The sequence below is a fragment of the Chroicocephalus ridibundus genome, chromosome 5 (assembly GCF_963924245.1).
Source record: "Chroicocephalus ridibundus chromosome 5, bChrRid1.1, whole genome shotgun sequence".
Classification (NCBI taxonomy): Eukaryota; Metazoa; Chordata; class Aves; order Charadriiformes; family Laridae; genus Chroicocephalus; species Chroicocephalus ridibundus.
Genome location: NC_086288.1, coordinates 32,826,332 through 32,844,799, shown reverse-complemented (window position 1 = coordinate 32,844,799; position 18,468 = coordinate 32,826,332). Strand labels below are relative to the sequence as shown.

Sequence of the window (18,468 nt, the reverse complement as noted above, 5' to 3'; positions counted from 1 at the left end):
ATTGATACCATAGCTTTTGACATGGATTTCAAAAAGATATACTTGAGAAAATATAATGAAATACACTACAGTGAATAAAGTATTAATAACATACTGAAGGACTGCATTACCATCTTTAAAAAAATTGCCATTCGTTATTAAAGCTAAACAGAACTTGAGAAATAGGGAAACTTAATTTGTAGATTCATTTCTAATTTGTTTTAAATAAGTTGGACTGTGTTTCTTCAAGCAGATATTTAACAAAATGATAGTTTTGATTAATGCAATTGGTCCAAACACCCATCAAAAGTCACAATAATTTTCAATGTCTCTTGCTTATTCACACTGGACTGAACATTTTTGTGTGTTTTCTCGACGTTGGAGCTCTGCTTGGATTTTCCGTGTCAGGTACCCAAAAACCGAAGGAGCTGAAATTGTATGTTTATTTTGAAAGTGTAGCTCATATGTTTCTGTACATCCATACATAGTTCTGAATATCTGAAGAATTCTATTGCTGTTAGTTTTTAAAACAAAACTAAGATTCTTGTGTATGCGGGCAAGTACTTCAGCAAACCTGACAGTGAGTGGTAGAAGTGTGACTGTATTCTTTCCACAGCCAGACTGATATAAATTGAATATTCAGTGACAACAGGGAACAACATTAGCATCATTTACAGATTCAGTGACCAGGTCAATAGGGATTTTCCAAGTGTTCTCTTCACAAGTAAACAAATTATTTTCCTACTGTGTCTTTATTGTGTATGACAGTATTTTACAAACAGTTTTGTGGTAAGAATTTTAAGCATTAGCTGTGCAAATGGGTTCTATTGTGTAGCCTTAAAAGCAAATGGGAGGTATGCAAATCAGCCTTGTAGTATCTCAGGGAACTGGTTTAAAATTATGTTAAGATGTTATTATGCCACAAAAATAAATAAAGCATATGTAGTAAAGAGAATGAAATTTATCAGAGTATTTGAACTACAGTGCAGAAGGAAACAAGAAATGTCTTCACTGGCATACAGTATTCCCCTACCTCTTCTCACTTTAAAAAAGAAATAATCCCAAACTCCAGAATCTTCTTTGGATTTTTCCTCCCCCCATAAAAGAGGTTTATTCTCATAAGTGATAAGCCTTTTGAGTTAAAAGGCAAGATAATCCCCTTGCTAGACAAAACTATGAAATCAAACCAAATAGGTCTTACTCCAGGGCAAACACAACTTTTTAGTATGTCGAGTGGCTTTTCAAACAAAGAGACAAAAAAACAGCCTTTACATTAATTTTGTGTTATCAAGGGCAATTGTACTCCAAGTTCAGAGAGAATTGACTCAAAGTAGCAAGACAGAACTGTTCTGCAATGTCTCTTTTATGTTACTGCCTTGCTTGATATTTGATTCTTAAACCCAGTTCCACTCCACAGCTCTCAGAAAACTGCAAAATAATAAGTATGTGATACCAGTGAGAACAAGGTGAGATGACAGTAATTTGGTAGTCTTCAAAATGGGCAGAATCATCAGCCTGCATCGGTTATTTAAGCTACAGCTAACTTTATCCTGTATACATAAACAATGATGATTTTACTTGAACAGATGAATTTGTTTTATCTGGGATTGCTGAAATTACTCTCTGTTTTCTGTAGCTCCCATAAATCCACTGTGTACAATTGTCAAATGACTATGCTGAAATCTGCTCAGATCCTCCCACCTACATGTGAAAGGGGGGTGGTATGGTGTGGTGGGTTTCTTTTGTTTCTCTTTTCACTGCTTCACAGTTTAAACTGCAGAAAATGTTTCTCCTTACATTGGACTATAAAAATATATAATGATTCCCAGTTCACATGTTGCACTAGAAATTCCAATTCAGTTGCTAAGGATACTGTTAAGCCTCAGAAAGATTATGTACAAGAGGGCAAAATATGCAAATATTAACTGATTGGGAAATCAGTATTAATCACTTCTAAAATAACCCCCACAAAAATCCGTCCATCTGTTACAATGATTGAAAGTAGATCCAGGAATCCTATTGGTAAATATTTTCTGTTTCGGTAGTGTTGGTTCACCCTGCCCATTCTCAAGTAACTGGAAATCTTTTGGGAGTGTAAAGTCCTGGCCTCAGAACCAGTGTGGCTTGTGACTGTCTGCCGTTAATTATGCCTGACCCAGGTGTAATGCAAGGATAAGGACAATTAAGGGGTATAAGAGCATTAACAAGCAAAAGAGAGAACTGAATTATGATCATGGCAACAAATGGAAAATAAAAAACTTGGAGTTTTAGTCAGAGATTTTTCATTGTCCTTTTTGTTCAGCTTCCTCTTCTGTAAGATCATAGCAACAACCTATGTCAGAAGACTTTTGTAAGGCTTATTTTATTAGTACTATGAGCCACAGTGCGATAGCAAGGACTGCCTTTAAGGTAACAGCACACAGAACTGTACAAAAGACATAACAGAAATCTGTGTGTTGGCTATCTTTAGTTCTTTTTCTTAACCCTCTGTTTGTGATACTTACATGTACCATATTTACAATAGGAATGTGAAAATATCTGATGGCCAGATGCTGCTGCCCTGTCAGTCTCAGCAGTATCACACAACTGAAAACCAGTGGGGCTGCTTGCTAAGAGATATGGTAGAGTTAGGCTGATGGTTGGACTAGATGATCCCTTCCAACCTAGCCGATTCTATGATTCTGTGTTGCAAAGCTTGTGCAAAGGAGTGAGAGGCTAGTGAGGCTTATTTACTTACAAGAAGCAAAATAAGAATGGACATTTGCTCTGTTCTGTACAACTAGAAAACTAATTTTCTTTAGAACTAGAAACATCAAGACTAACCAGTGATTTGTTTGTGAAAATTTGAGGAGAAAGAACGGCTTTGAGGTAGTGGCTGTTCGGAGTGGCTGAACAACACAAGGCATGAAAATGTAATGCTACGTTTGAGAGCTGAGATGACTTTAGAGGCAGTTTTACTTTACATTGTTTAATTACCTCATATAATGCAGGGGGCAGAGGGGGGAAGAAAAAATCTTGCATTATGCTACTCTAAAACCACCTGAAAATTGTCTTAAAATGGAAGGAATTCCTATCACTAAAGATAGGCTCAGCCATAATTTGCCATGCTTCATTATTACATACTATTGAGAAATTTGATCATCCATGATCTTATCAATGACCAACTTAGACTACAGTTCAATCACTTTCTTCTGTTCGTTGATAGAACAGGAGCATTTATAGGTATTCCCTTAATATTTGCATTAAAACAAATACCTAGCTCTTGGTAAGTTATAGACCCTGATAATACTAAACAATATATTCAAAATACAACCAATCAGGGATGTAGGGCTTAGGAAGATTTACTGTTGCTTAGAGTGAGAGAGTGTAATTAAAATGACGATAAGGTAGTATTGATTGTAATAAATTATTGAGGTTACAGAGATTAGACCCTAAACCATTTGCGTAATGATGAAGAGACCTTGAAAGGGAATATGTTCTAGTCCATTAAATCTTTAAAAAGCGGATTCTAGAACTTAATCTTTTCTTCAGTGTGACTTTTGCAGACTGAACAAAACTCTTAAACTAATTTTCCATTTCTCTCCATCCAAATCTACTATTATTTTACCTGAGGTTTTTTACCTGTTATCTGCAAAGCATTTTTACCTGGTGTTTACCTGCAACTTAGAATTGTCAAGAATGCATGGAAATGTGTTTGTTAACCTGGGGGATGACTGGGAAAAGAGGCCCACTTATTTCCGAAGAAATTCCACTTACCAATTAACATTTTCATTAGAATATTTGAGTCATAGTTAATTTGCATTAGGATTTATTATCTGAGCAAACCTGACCTATTAAACCTTCTAAATCTATTACTGTCAGCTAATGTCATGATTACAGAAAGAGTACACGGTGTGTCATAGCAACACGGCTGTTCCACCAAATTTTTGACTTGAAATCACCATTGTGCTGTTTATTACTGATTGAATTATTAGACACGATAAATTATTTTATGCTAGCTGCTCTCATGTCCATCTTTTTACTACTTTCCTTGTCATTATAAGTGCCTTTAGCCTTACAGGCTAATGAAAGGTTCTCGTATCAAGTCTGATTACCACTCTAATGTTTTCCAGGCATGCTTGGTGATGAGCTTGGCATATGAAACAATTTCCTCCAGTAATAAAACTAATTAAAGTGGGCAGTCATCCCCACATCACTCTTTAATGAATTATAATGAGCTCATTAATCTATCCGGTCTCGCTCACCACATCTATTGGCTCAGCTTCTCTGGGGGTATGTCAGGATAGAACTCTTGCCCAGGAAAAAATGGGCACTGAAATGCATCTGTTTTCCTTTTTTTTTTTTTTTGACAAAAAACCAGGAGACAGCAGAGGTCTGCTCGAAGTGGAATATGCTTTTTAATAATCAGAATGGAAGGGGTATATAGCTAAGACCCTGTAATGGTGGCAGAGGAATTTAACGAGGTGTAATATCGCACTGCAAGTGACAACATAATTAATGCCTCTGTGGCACACACAATTCACTTAAAATATGACTTACAAATAATGTTTTAGTAACTGGATCTCTGGGAAACTGCCTGAAGAAGATAACATCGAGCTTGGTTTTGGCTGAGCTTCTTGGCATTTTTCTTTGTTTGTTCAAAATGAGCAAGAAGAGGTTGCAAGGTTAGGCTTCCCAATTCCATAATGACAAATATGAAAGAATTAGATGGTAAGATTTATGAGAGGAAAAAGATGATTCATATGAATATCCATACAGAAGAACCACCTATTTTTCTTAGATTGTAACCCTGCAACTTCCCCCATCTGTAAAAGATCAAGCCTAGTAACAGCTAATCACAGCTACCCACTGGAGTTAGCTAGTTCTTATTAGCGTTTGTATGCTTTTAATTCAAATCCCACAGGCATAATTACAATTTTATTACCAGGCAAATTAATCTTTAGTTTACCTCCATTCATATCAAGTATTTTAAGATTCATAAAAAGTTACGCAAAATGTATGTTCACAGAGTATACGAAGAAGTTAAAGTAAATATGCTGTTCCAAAGCAGAAGCAACAGCCGTACTCAACGGTAAATTTCCCAGTGTCTTCACCACCACAGACTCCATGCTCTTTTCTCATTTGTGACAAAGAAACTTGGATGATACTTGAAACAGGAATTCGTTTTTATGCAAACTACTGAGACTTTGTTTCATTTTTCTGTAGAGAGAAAAAGCACAGGCTGCTCTAAAATCTCAATAAGGCAGTGACCAGGGCAGCTGCAGTAAATGCAGGGGACCCAAGTTCAAGTCCCTGTTGCGAGTGTGAGGAAGCACAGGCGCCTGTATCCACCTCCCCAGGGGTAACCTCAGCTACTGAGCCAATGGGTAGGCAGCGCTGCAGGGTAATGCTATTCTTCTAGCTCAACGGGATGAAAACATTTTGCTCCTGTAAGGTTCTTCAAAACTGATGAATTTTTATTCAAACAGGTCAGGGCTTTTTCTAATGAAATAAACACTTCAAAGGGAGAAGGTATGTTGTTATGAAATCCCCGGTTGGCTTCAGTCTTAAAGAAAAAGTGGTAACCTGCCATTCAGTTACAAAGAAACAAACAAAAGGTGTCTTTGCTTCGTGGCCATTGTTCTTTACCATGGGATCTTTTTGTTGGTTTGTTTTGGGTTTTTTTTCCTTTTAAAGAGGAAAATTTTATAGAGACTGTCTGCCAAATTTGTAGTGCTTCTAAATACATTCTTGGTTCATTTTTAGGAGAAGGAATGGTATAGTTCAGGCTTCTACTGCAGGACTTGTATATTGACATATTCCAATTTAAAATGTGCAATGTAGAAGGATCTAAGTATAAAAAAACAACCCAAACAGAAGCCAGTCTTTTCTATTTCTATATTATTTTGTTTTATGCATAGAATTTGATTTCTACTTGGCTTAGTGCAGATATGTATCTCTGTACATGGTAGCTCAGAATCAGGAAGAGCAGTTGTGTATTGGCACGTTGATTATGCCAACAAGTGGTGTACTAATTAAACTGTACTGTTCTCTGTACTGGCCACGTTAGGTAGATATTTATAGTTGGTGCTATATTGCCTTAAGAGACTTAAATTTTGTAGTATCTTTGCAATTGTCCTATGGCAGCATAACTATCTTCTGATAGCTGAGTTTTGTTTGTCTCAGTTATCTGACAAAGCCTTTTTTTCATTTTATTTTTGCTTAAAAACTCATTAAGATAAAGATGTCTTGTCTTTTGCAATGATTGTAACGTTAGTCCAGAAATTAGATTTTCTAAATGTATGCAAAGTTGGTGGTATTTAAAGATTGATATAGCTGCATAAAAACTACTAGCAAAATGTCACATTGGTTGAACAAAGGTTTACTTTCAAATAAAAAATGCGTTTTCATTTAAGGACAGAAAATAATTGGGTATGTAGTTCGTGAGGGAGTTGCACTGAATGTATAGTCTAGTTATGTCTTTTTAGATTTATTTTTTTTAATTACTATTTTTCTGTGACCACCTAGCTTGAACATGGAATGCTTAGCTCTCTCTTGTATGTTTGAATTTCCCACTCTGTATACAAAGATAAAACATGTGATGTTTGAAAATTTTCTAAATTCTTTCTCACAAAGACACCTTGCTTGTATAAATGGAATAATTTGTAGTATTTGTCCTTATTTAATTATTTTCTGGCAGAGAACCATCTATCCTGCCACCATGAGCTTTCACATTCTTCTCACTTCTACTCCAGACCTGCAAAATTGGTATTTAATGGTAACTTGTATATTGTTGTTAACTCTGTCAGCTTTTGTTATTTGCATGCATTATCCATGCATGCAAACATTTGTATTTTTGATCCTAGAAACTTTCCTGGAATTACACGTTATTTTCATTATTATAACCTCCAGCAGAGCTCGCTGGATTGCTTCCCCTTTCTTATTCTCTTGAGAGCATTTAATAAAACTACTGTCAATCCCTATGTGTTTCGAAGATCTAAGAATTTATTCATTGGTTTCCTCCTTGAATCATCCTGGTCAATCTAAAATTACTTTTATTTGGATCCTAAAGAAAATCTTGACTTGGTTTAAAAATAGTAACTGGAAAATGTGACAATATATTTTGTCTTTTGGTTGTTGTCCACAAGAGGTTTTTGTCACGCTTTTTCTCACATCTGTAAAAGCTGAAGTTACTATGTTTTTAAGGCTCTCCTTGCCTTCTGTCTAAAATTTTCTTGTGATTCCAAGAAGTAGGAGAAAGGCTATTTTAAAGCATAAATGTTGAATTCAGCATAAGATAATGGAAATGCTGTCACGTTTTCAAGCTGATAGTAGAAGACTATACAGTGGACTCAGGAGACTTCAAGTAGGTGGCCTGTGCTTTGTTGGAGCCAGAAGGAACTTTGCTATTGATCTCTCCTCCCACAGGAGCCAACATCTGGTTTGGGCTCAGTTTCCTTCCATTTAGAGAGATTAGGTTTTTGTGTAGGGCATTATTCTCTGAATATGAAGAAATGCATTTACTGGCTTGGTGGCGATGAAACTTTTACAAAAATGTGGGAGTTGGCAGATACTTTACTTCTTCACCTAAATGGTTTTGTCATGCTGCTTGGCAGAAAGAAACAGCAACATACCAACGAAAAAGTGGCTGCATTTCAATTGTGAGTGAAATTATGTCTGCACGAGGTTATAGATTTTTATGGATATTTTTTGATGTGAATCAGTCTATATGTACTATGTGATTAAGGTTGCTTGTATCTAAGAGTGTGAACGGGTTTTGGCTTTGCTGATTTGGTACTAGGGCAAAAAAATTAGATATGAAAAGGATATTTTTCCCTGATGATAATGCGAGTTAATAGGACAGTATTAAATTGCTGAACTCCATGTTTACAATATAATGTAAAAATAAAATAAGCAAGGCCAAATACTGAAACAAACAACAAAATCTCCGCCCTGATTATAAAAGGTTTTCTTCCAATTAATAAGTGGCATGAGGTCTTCCAGAGAATTTACAATGCGGAGAGAATTGATGTGTAGGGAACCACTTCTAGCAAATAAGTTTATTGTTTAAAAAGAAAAAAAAAAGGTAAATAAATGATCTGTGTTTGTTTCCATATAAATAGATACACCAGCAGTGGAGCAACTAGTCTGAGGCATGAGTTTTTAAATGTCAGTTGAAGATTACTGAAGGTAAAGTGGAATAATGTAGAATAAGAAATCTCTCATATCAGCTACTCATTCAAATATGCTAAAGAAACTGATATCAGAAATTATTGAACTACTAACTCTTGCCCATTATTTGTTGCTTAAATCTTCTTAGCAAAATGACAGATAGAAACAAGATGCCAGGATGTGAGTTTGGGGGTTTTTTGTTTGTTTGGATTTGTTGGTTTTTTTAAGTTCTTTTAATCTGACTTTGTTACCAGGTAAAATAGTAGAAACTGTTCTGGAAAACAGATTTAGTTGGCCCATGAATTAATATAAGTGGGGAAGAGCAGACTTGAGTTTCTGAGATTTTAATCATACCTCGGAAGTCTGCTGGAAGAGTCATCAGCATGTGAATAAGGATGATCTGTTTTGTGTAGTTAACTCAATTTCCAAAAAGCTTTCAACAAGGCCCTTCATCAAAGGCTTTTAAAAAATAAGAGGATGAGTGGGGAAGTCTTCTCTTGGATTAATGGTAGATTAGGTGTAGAGTACAAAAGATGTGAGTAAGTAGTCATTTATTAAGGAAAGAGTTATACTTTCAGAAGGGTCCAGAATAATCAGGATTAAAATGGAGTATGAAACGTTGCAGAAAGATCTCATCACAGCAAACGATTTAAAGATGAAAGGCAGCTGAGATTCAGTGTCAGCAGACACAAAGGATTACACACGGGGAAGAGCAAACCTATCTTTCTAAATGAGAAAGGAGATCTTTCAGACATCATGGATAGTTCCCTGAAAATACCAGCTTTGTACTTATCAAAATCACAAAAAGTACCATCGAGTAGTTATTCTTAATAGTTCTCGCAGGGCTGTTTGATGAATTCGATACAGGGTCATTGTTCCCAAAGTCTGTTTATTCTGAAGTTTGTGGCTATGATTTTAGTTTTATGGAAGGGTTTGTGATGAAATATTTTCCCCCTTCTACAGAAAACATAAAGACATGAGTTTTTTTCTAGAAATCTGGGCACTCAATTATTTTGAATAAGTACTTAAAAACGAATGCAAACCAAAATACCGTAGTGCAGTTGTGTGAATGGATGACTAAGCTGCTGCTTGAGTGCTATATGGAATCTTGATTACCCAGTTTGAATGAATGATAGAGTGCAACTTGAAAAGGCAAATCACAGGTTTTGCTCAGGGATACAGGGTGATTTCTGTAAGAAAGGAGGTTATCCAGACAACAATTCCCAAGCTTCGAACAGGGATGAGAAGAGTTGTGCGGTAAGCATGCAGACATGTTAAACTATTGGAGATGCAGAGAAGATGAATAGGAAGTACTCCTGTCTTTTCATAGGATGGGAACAATGACATTGTTCGGCAGCATGTTTGAAACAAAAGGAAGGTTGGGCTCGGTTAGGGTTTTTGTTTTGCTTGGTTGCTCTGTTTTCTTTTCATGACTGTATAATTTATTTAGAGATATCACCAAATGAGGTGTAGTACTGCGTATATGAATTCAGGCTCAGGAAGAGCCATAAGGAGAGCGTAAATGGAGTGGTTATATCAGGAAAAAATACATTTATATGTTTGCTACACATTTACACTCCTGGCTGCTGTTCACAATTTCTGCAGGTTAGATACATCTTGGGCATCACGTGAAATGATCATTCATTTTTATGTTTTGCGGTTTATTAATCAAGCTGCACTCCTTTAAACTCCACGTTTTTTTATTATTGCTGCTGAAGAGAGCAAAATTCAGCTGAAGCAAAAAAAAACCCCATTAATTTACTCAATCTGTATTTCACAGTTAACTGACAACTGGATCGCCATGAAGAAAATGTTGTGTATTTAGCTCTGCATTCATAAATGTCTGAGGTTAAAGTAGCATAGCCTACATAGTCTTTTTGAGTGTTACCTTCATACTAAAATATCAATTGAATTCTAGTATTCAAACGGATGTAGCTGCCCTGAATTGCTCCAGTAAAATATTTCCCGATATATGTTCTATGTAATTGAACTTAAATAGAACATGGTATAGAATTGCATAATGTCTTATGGAGCTTAATCACCCTTATTTATCATTATAAGGTCAGATCCTGTGCTCCCCAAACTCAATTTGATTTCTTGATCAAAAAATGAAATATAGAGCTCTTCCTTTAGTTATGTCATTTGAATTCTGTAGTTGCACTGGAAGGTGTGCGTAATGCTCTCTGTTTCTGCTATGACCATAGCTTCCAAAGCTGATTCAGGCTTTTATTGATTTGTTTTGCTCCTACTGGAAAGATACCCTGTAGTGAGACTGTTTCTGTTGAGTTGAGGTAGGCTTGGGAGATCGCTTTGTGTTGCCATATTAGGCTTTAAGAGGAATTTCTGAAGCGTGGGCTTGCCCTCACCCTTGTGCTGGGGTTGAGCAACAGCTGGCTCAGCAGCGTGAGATGAGGAGCAGGCGAGTTAAGCGTGGCCATTGCCTGCAGTCAGAGGCCGCTTGTTGGGAGCGTTGTCAGGACTCCAGCCAAGACTAACTGGACTGGCACAGCACCAAGACAACACATGAGCCAAAGCAGCAAAATCAATGTGCTTTGCACATGTGAAGAATTGCAGCCGGCCAATTCATTTCTCTCTTGGTGTGATTGAAAGGAATTGATATGACAGATATAAATTGATACAATACGTAGTGGTAGAGTGAACACAGAAAGGGAAAATAAAACACTGGAAAGTCATATCCTGTACATATAGGATCATGGTGTAAATACATCAGGGGACCGTCTCTCAAAGATGGACCAGTGACTTCATTTTGGCACCTGAAATAAATAATGCAGTCTCAGGTTCTCTGCCTCATGTTAAGATCATTGAGACTTTCGTTAAAACAACAATAATAATAATAACAACCAATAAAACTATTAATGATCTGAAAAAAAATATTCTGAAAACACAGCCTGTAATATCCAGAAGCCTACTCACATGAACAATCTCAAATATGTACGTGCTTCTTCTTTTAATAAAAGTGTGTGTGTCAGCATGACGTATGTTAACATAAGTGGGGCTCTCAGTTTGGAGATACATAATGGTGCTTCTCTTCAAATTTCCAGTAAGATCCACAAAAGTACATGGTGCTTTTCAGATGCCAGGTGGTATAAATTGAACCGTGAAAGACATCCATAACCCTGTACGTAGTCTAGACTCCTACACTGCTGGCATAAAAACCCTGTACGTGTTAAAATAACCTGTCTTTTCTCTGAAAGTTCTAGATAGTTATCCAGAATTTTATTAATTTTGCTGTATGAAACTGCTGCATAACTTAAAGGAAGCTTCAATTATTATGGCATTTATGTAGCTTTCTGAACCTGTTACTCAGTTTTAAATTTCTTAGTTTGGTTTGTTCCAGGATGATATTTTTAAAGAAACTGCACCCTAAGTAACTGCTGATTTTTGCATTACCCTAAGTTGGTAAACAATCTGCTTAGCATCAGAAATTCAACACATTTATCAAATGAGTTTTATAATATTCTCATTTTATGGTACTATTTTGGCAGCATATTCTGTTTAGTATCAAAATAAAATTGCAGTAAATTTATCTTCCATAATACTTGGTTAGTTCTGTTTATAGTGCTTTGATTACAGTAAGCACAATATGCCTATTTGTTCCGAAGGATGAAGAGGTATAAAGTGATTTTTCAAAATGGAAATGATTATGGGGTTTGGCCCTTATGTATAACCTGCTGCAGCTGTCTTCACACACGCAGTACAATTTGTCATCTTGTGACCTGAACTGATGAGAAACAGATTTGCTATTATGTTTAGCATTTCCCCAGATGGACAGAATTAAACAAAAATAGGAAAATACTAGCACTAAGATATAGCAATCACTGTCATGGACAACAACTGAAAGTAAGTAAAAGGGTGATAATTTGAAGAAGTACAAAGATGATAATTTGAAGAACATTCGACCATAAACATGTACAATAATAACAGCAGATCCATAGCGGATATAGAGCTAAATCCTGGACTTTTTTACAGTATCAAAGAATATAAGTGAGGAAAATACGATGGACGCTTTGCACACAGCTCCTTTTCTGGCTGACAGACCTGTAGAAGCCTTTATTATTATTCTTTGTGTCCCTTGCCAAGCTCAGCTCCAGCTGTGCCTTGGCCTTCCTGACCCCATCCCTACAAAACCAGGCAGCGTCCCTATACTCTTCCCAGATACTTATCCCTGCTTCCACTGCCTGGGCATTTCCTTCTTGCCCTTTAGTTTGACCAGCAGGCCTTGACTCAGACATGGAAGTCTCTTGTCTTCCTTTCCTGATTTCTTACACCTGGGGTTCAAGAGCTCTTGCACTTTATGGAAAGTGTCCTTAAAGATCTGCCAGCCTTGGTTCTGCTCCTTTGTCCCTGAGGGAAGTTTCTCAGGGGGTTCTATTGACTAACTCCTTGAAGAGCTGGAAGTTTGCTTTCCTAAAATTCAGGGTCCTGACTTTACTCTTTCCCTGACCCGTATCCCTCAGGACTGCAAACTCCACCAGTGCACGATCGCTGCAGCCCAGGCTGCCTCCAGTCCTGAGGTCACCATTTATCTCACTTGCATGAGTGACCATCTGGTCCAGTATTGCATCGCCTCTGGTAGGGCTGTCTATTACCTGGTTTAAGAAGTTATCCTTGATGCACTCCAGGACTCTCCTGGATTGTCTACAGGTACTGTGAAAGAACTATATTCACTGTTCTGGCAACAGATAGTTGGTTCTATAATTTTTTTATTCTGTTAGTACTACATTCAGACAGATGTATGGGATATTGAAACCACCCAAGCCTTTCTGCAGTTGACTACTCTTTTGTCTTTTATTTCTGTATGGTATTTTCTTTCTTTTATTCATGTTCTCGGTTGGTGTTGTAGCAGAAATGCCCTCAAAATATAATAGAAAGAGAAGAAGCACCAAGCACATTTGTCCTTTCCCTTTTGTCTTGCATTTGCAGAACAGATGATGGCTGTGCAGATGCCATGCAGCAAAAAGGGATTATAAAATCCTAATTCTACACTGTATTCAACAAGAAAGAGCTCTCTGCTGCTTGCAAACCCAGTGTGGTGTAGAGTGGGTGGAATAAAGACTATGTTTATTATTACTTTTTTTACTAAACAATAACATAAACATTTTGAGAATCACTAGCATTTCCCTTTTACTAGATATATCTGGGTAACTCCTGCATACAAATTGATGTGCCTGCACAGCAAGTTACAGGAAAGATCCTGTCGAAAGTCAGTCCTTACTGAGATGCTTGGGTACAGGTGACGTCTTCTGTTTGGTGGCAATGATTGTAGTGCCTGTATTCTGCAGTTAAGTTTACCTAACTGCTCGTTTATCTTAATACTGAAAATTATTTAGCAAGAGGTGGGAGCAATAGATATTCTTTTCTCTAAAGCTGGCAAATGCATGAAGGATACGCTCCAGCCCTCATATTCTGAAGTATCCCAGCACAGTGTGTCCCCCAGAAATTGCAGGATGCGCTTTTACTGCGCTGCAAAGGTCTGAATAGGAGCTGATAATGTAAAGTATTGATTTACAAGAATGATGTCCCACTGGCAAGTGTTAATCAGAGTTTCACTGATATGTGGCAAGCCAAAGGGAAAATTACCTTAGCCCTAGATATTTTTCCCCAAACTGTAATGACAGTTACGGTCTGTATTGTATGAGAAAATTGTTGCATGGTATGTGGAAGTTAAGTGCCTGGAGAACTGTGCAGTGCAAGAGAGGTTGGTCGCTTGCGTAGATGAGGAAGATCCAGCTGGATGCATGACTGCTTTATGTTGGGAGAGATGCACTGTGATTTTTAAGTCTTTGGAAGCTCTGTGAGGCAAAACCTTTCTCAAGCTCTCACTAGTCCAAGGGAGGCCTACATTGCATCTTAGAGAGTATCTAGTGCCAAAGCTCATCTCAGTAATCTTTCATGTTCTATTTATTATATACTAGTACATGCCTTATTGCTGTATTTGCTTCTGCATGCTTTCTAAAAGCTATTTTCATCGTAGTCTTGGTTATGGGACCTCGGTGCTTTCCTTCTTCCACTGTGTTTTCCACTAACCTTTTTTTTAAGTTAAAAAGGGGAAAATCAGGAAATAGCAACAATGTGAAACCATGCTGACAAAAAGAACTCAGAATAATGTAACTGAGGTACAATAGTTAATGCTGCATCACTTTTAAAACCACTTTTAAAAATAAAGACTTCGCTTTGATTAAAATATTAGTAAAGCTCTTGATACTTTATATTTTTTATAAGCAGATATTTTTGCTAACTAAAATATTAAATATGTATTAATAGCGTATTGTGTGCTGAGGGCTGTATTCTGGGATGTATTAGTATTTTATTTTCAGCTAACATGCCTAAACAGCAATCTATTAGTAGCTAGTAAAAGTGAAATGCTGCTACACCATATAGCAAAGAAAAATTCCCATGAGTTTTTCCATAAAGGAGATAGAGCAAATTCTAGCTTTTTTCTAAATTTGAATATTTCAGGAGATCTTTACGTAGTACTGAAGTAGTGTGTAAGCAGGTTCATTATCTGTCTGCCAGAAACTGGGTATCTCTTTTTATTGCAGTTGTAAATATTCGGGGGTTTATTTGTGAGTATCTTGTTTCTTCTTCCAATTCTGTTAGAGCAGATGATGAGCCATATAATTAATTTGAAAGGTAATTATTATAACTGAACGTTAAACTGAGTAAAATGGACTTCACACTCTTTCCTTTTCCGTCTCGTATTTGTCTGTTCATTTGGAGTTGCAAACACATTAGTGCTGACAGAATTCAAGTTTATGACCCTGGTTTTACCCTTTTGAACCCCTGAGCTCTTCCTGGTCTAAACAAATTCTGCACTTCGGTACTTCTGTTATCTCTTAGCTAGAGGTCCAATTTTCTTATTTTTAAACTAAGGACAAAAGTGTTATCCAAATATCTCTATATTCCCAAAAGTTTTCTTGTTGTATGACTTGGGTTTTTTTTGGAAAATAGTGATACTCCAAACCAGTAAATTTCTCAAACATTGTAAAAGTATCTCTGTACTAGAAGTACGTAAAGGTACAGTGCTTCGTTTATAGCTGTGTGACCAGCCAGTTGGCTCGTTACTTTGCTGGGTGTTTATTCTACAACAATTCAGTCATTTCACTTCTCCTCTTGGATGTTTATCAGAACAAGACAAAAATGTGATTGACATTTCATCTGCAAATGTGGCGTTTAGACTTACACAAACTCACAAAATTGCCTGGGGACAACTTGCAGACTGCCTCGTGGACCTGGGTTTGGCTACAGTCTCAGCTATTAGGTTCATTTTCATGCAAGTCAAATTGAGTTGTAGTCAATGGTTATATCGCTAAATGGCAACTATTTTCTTTCCTTCACCCTGTTAGTACTAGAATTGCTGCTACTTTGGCTGATGTGGGACAAAAGATGTATGCATGGGAAGGGTACTTTACTTTTCCTGTGAATGTCTGTTCTGCTTTCTTTTTCATCTCCTCCAAGATCAAGAGCTCCACAATAACACTTCTAAATTGATGTTTCTCTAATGTTGTTTTGTAAGTATAAAATTATGACATTTCATAGCCGTTCCTTAACTGAAGAGGAATGACATAATAGGATCTTCAGTAAAAATGCTGAAAAAAGTCAGAAAACGATGAAATGGACTTCTGTGCAGGGAGCTATTCACATTTCTACATAATGTCTTTGGATGCATTAATTTGTTTATGCAGCAACTTAGAATATGTTATTGAAAATACCGCACATGAAAAAGGAATTGAGTTTCATTACTTGAATGTAATTATCTCACGCTATGGGAAACAACCTTTCCTTATCAAGAGCAAAGTAAAAGTATTAAGCGTATTATAACATCTCTTTTGATGTTTTTGTAGGATGGAATAAAAGATGAATGCTCGGTGCTGAAGCTGCAGCTGAAGGAGAGAGATGAGCTCATAGCCCAACTTCGTGAGGAGCTGGTAAGCAGGAAAAGCAATTTTTTTTTTTAAAGTTCATTTAGCTGATAATGTCACTCATCGAGACCAGAAACTAAAGAAATACAATTTCACTCGCACTACAGAATAGCTAGCCTAAGGCTATGTTAATCATTCAGATAAACACGGATAACACTGACTGTACATTTCTAGGGATTTGTGAGCCTCTGAAGTGGCTACCATCTAGATGCACTGCTAATAGAAGTTTCTTTTAAAGGATTGTGTTGACAGTTGTCTTGCAGTGTCAGAGAGGCAGAGAAGTAGCACAGCACTGTACGCATATGCCAGAAATCTGCAAGGGCCATGCACGTGTCCTCACGAATTATGAACACTTCTCCCATTTCCCATCTACAAGATTGTTCAGTAGAAAATGAAATACTTTTTTCTTGATAGTAGATGTCTTTAAATAAAATAATAAACATTCTTACACTTGCCGAACCTTTCCTTAGCATATGAGCTACTGACGTTTGAGTACTACCATTTTAGGGATAGGCAGAATACTCACAAGTGATTGAGTGAGGTAAAATATGTGATACCGAAATTAAAAAACATAAACACATGAAAATGCATTTTACTTTGCTATTAAGACTAACATAACTTTAAAATTTAATTTTTGATGGAACATGATTAAAGCACGTATGTCTTCAGTATTAATTAAAGGAGAGAAATTTTCCCACCTCCTCTCTCTCAGAGAACCTAAAGACTCCGCAGAGACAGCCTGTAGAGTCACCACATTCTGGAAGACATTCAACACACACGCTGCTTCCATGGAAGTTGCAGGTGTGTGGGCACCTATGATTTTGTATAAGCAGCCTTTGTGAGGTGGGGTTGTTTCCTGAATTAGTTCTTAATTTTCTCATGTAGCTCAGGGCTTTTTTGTGTCTTTCCGTCTCTTTCTTGGTGGCTAGCTCAGAACTTGGGCAGAATAAATTCAGCTCCATCCATTACTGCATCTTTTATATACTAACCAAAACCACCAGTATGCTTTTACACAAAAAGATAAGTTTCGAGTTGCATGGGAAAAATGTAATGGTGCTCAAGGATGAAAGATTCCTTTGCTATATTAACATCTGCAAAATAAATACAGGTCATCAATATTCTTTGTTTCATATTTGGCTACATTAAGAAATGATGTATTATGTAATTATTATCTAAAATTAAATGACAAAATGGAACACAGGGAACATCAAGCTTCTGCACAGGCCTGGAGCATTAATTTTAGATCAGTCTAGTTCAGAACATATGCTATTTAACTGGTCGACAATTTTGTCAGTGTAAAATTATCCTGTATTGATACAGTGAGCTGTAGCTCATTTGCTGTTAACTGTTGTCAAAGTTCATCTGTATATATGTCAGTTGCAGAAAAAAGTCCCACAGGGAATTTAGTTCTTGTACCTCGTAATAGACAGAAAAGTACATCTTCCTAGGGTCATGAAATAAGGATTTCCAAATGGCTGAAAGTAAGTATCATGGATTTAATCCATGATTAACTGGCTTCAGTTTTGGTACTCTTAAGACTTGTGAAAGAGATTACAGGTAGAATTCTTGAGACCATATTTAGTCATTTGAAATTGAGTTTTTAAAGGTCTCAATATATCTCGTTTTCTCCTATTGAACTAAATAAAGCCAGACTGGGAGATGAACATGCCAAAAACTGAACTCAAAGTTATTAAACCTACACCAAAAAAAAATGGGGGGGAGGGGGGCGGGCAGCAGGTGCCCGCAAGGTTGGAAAAAGGATTTCTGTGCATGAGGTGTGTAAACATGGAGTCAATATACTAGCTTTGGCCATCTGTGTATTTTTTATTCTCTACTGCGTATTCTTCTATAGTACTCTTTAGCTGTAAAAAGTTGGGGATTTTGTTTGTTTAAGGGTGTGGTGTTGTAAGAGCTGCGAGGGTTTCTAGAACAGCTAGGCTTTAAGTGACAGTCTAGTAAAAGAGCTCACTAAAAACATACTTAGAACTTGTGCCAGAATGGAACGTTTTGACAATCTTCTGTAAAGAAAGTGACTGCACTGCTTTGTTAGCATCCATGAGATCACTAAACTAAAGTCTAGCAATGCAACAAGGGAAGCAGCCACTCAGCTTAGTCTTCTCTGAAGTTAGGCAGCTATGGAACAGCTCTTTTCAACCATGGTTTTGATCTTAAGCATCTAAAAAGCCTCAGTATATTTACAGTGAGCCCCTGTTGTTTCCCTGATGCCTGTAACAAGCCTGTGTGAGGCTTAGGATGCAACTTGAAGTCCTCTGAAGAGCAGCAGGGCTCCGGTACTGCACATCTAGTGTCCTTTTCATGGAGGTGCCCCGGGCCCTGCCACCACGGTGCTACTCAATATTGAGGCCCATCAAAAGATACGGCTAGGGTAGGGTTC

The 18,468-nt window shown here is 37.0% G+C and overlaps 1 protein-coding gene across 5 annotated transcripts in view; it reads left to right on the top strand.

Moving 5' to 3' along the window:
• The window catches only part of CCSER1 (coiled-coil serine rich protein 1), a 695,226-nt gene that overhangs the window by 360,601 nt on the left and 316,157 nt on the right, over nucleotides 1–18,468 (top strand). For all 5 annotated transcript variants that reach the window (XM_063336575.1, XM_063336572.1, XM_063336574.1 and 2 more), the window contains exon 8: nucleotides 15,996–16,079. In XM_063336575.1, the coding sequence (XP_063192645.1) occupies nucleotides 15,996–16,079 (84 nt within the window). The remainder of the gene's footprint in view (nucleotides 1–15,995; nucleotides 16,080–18,468) is intronic.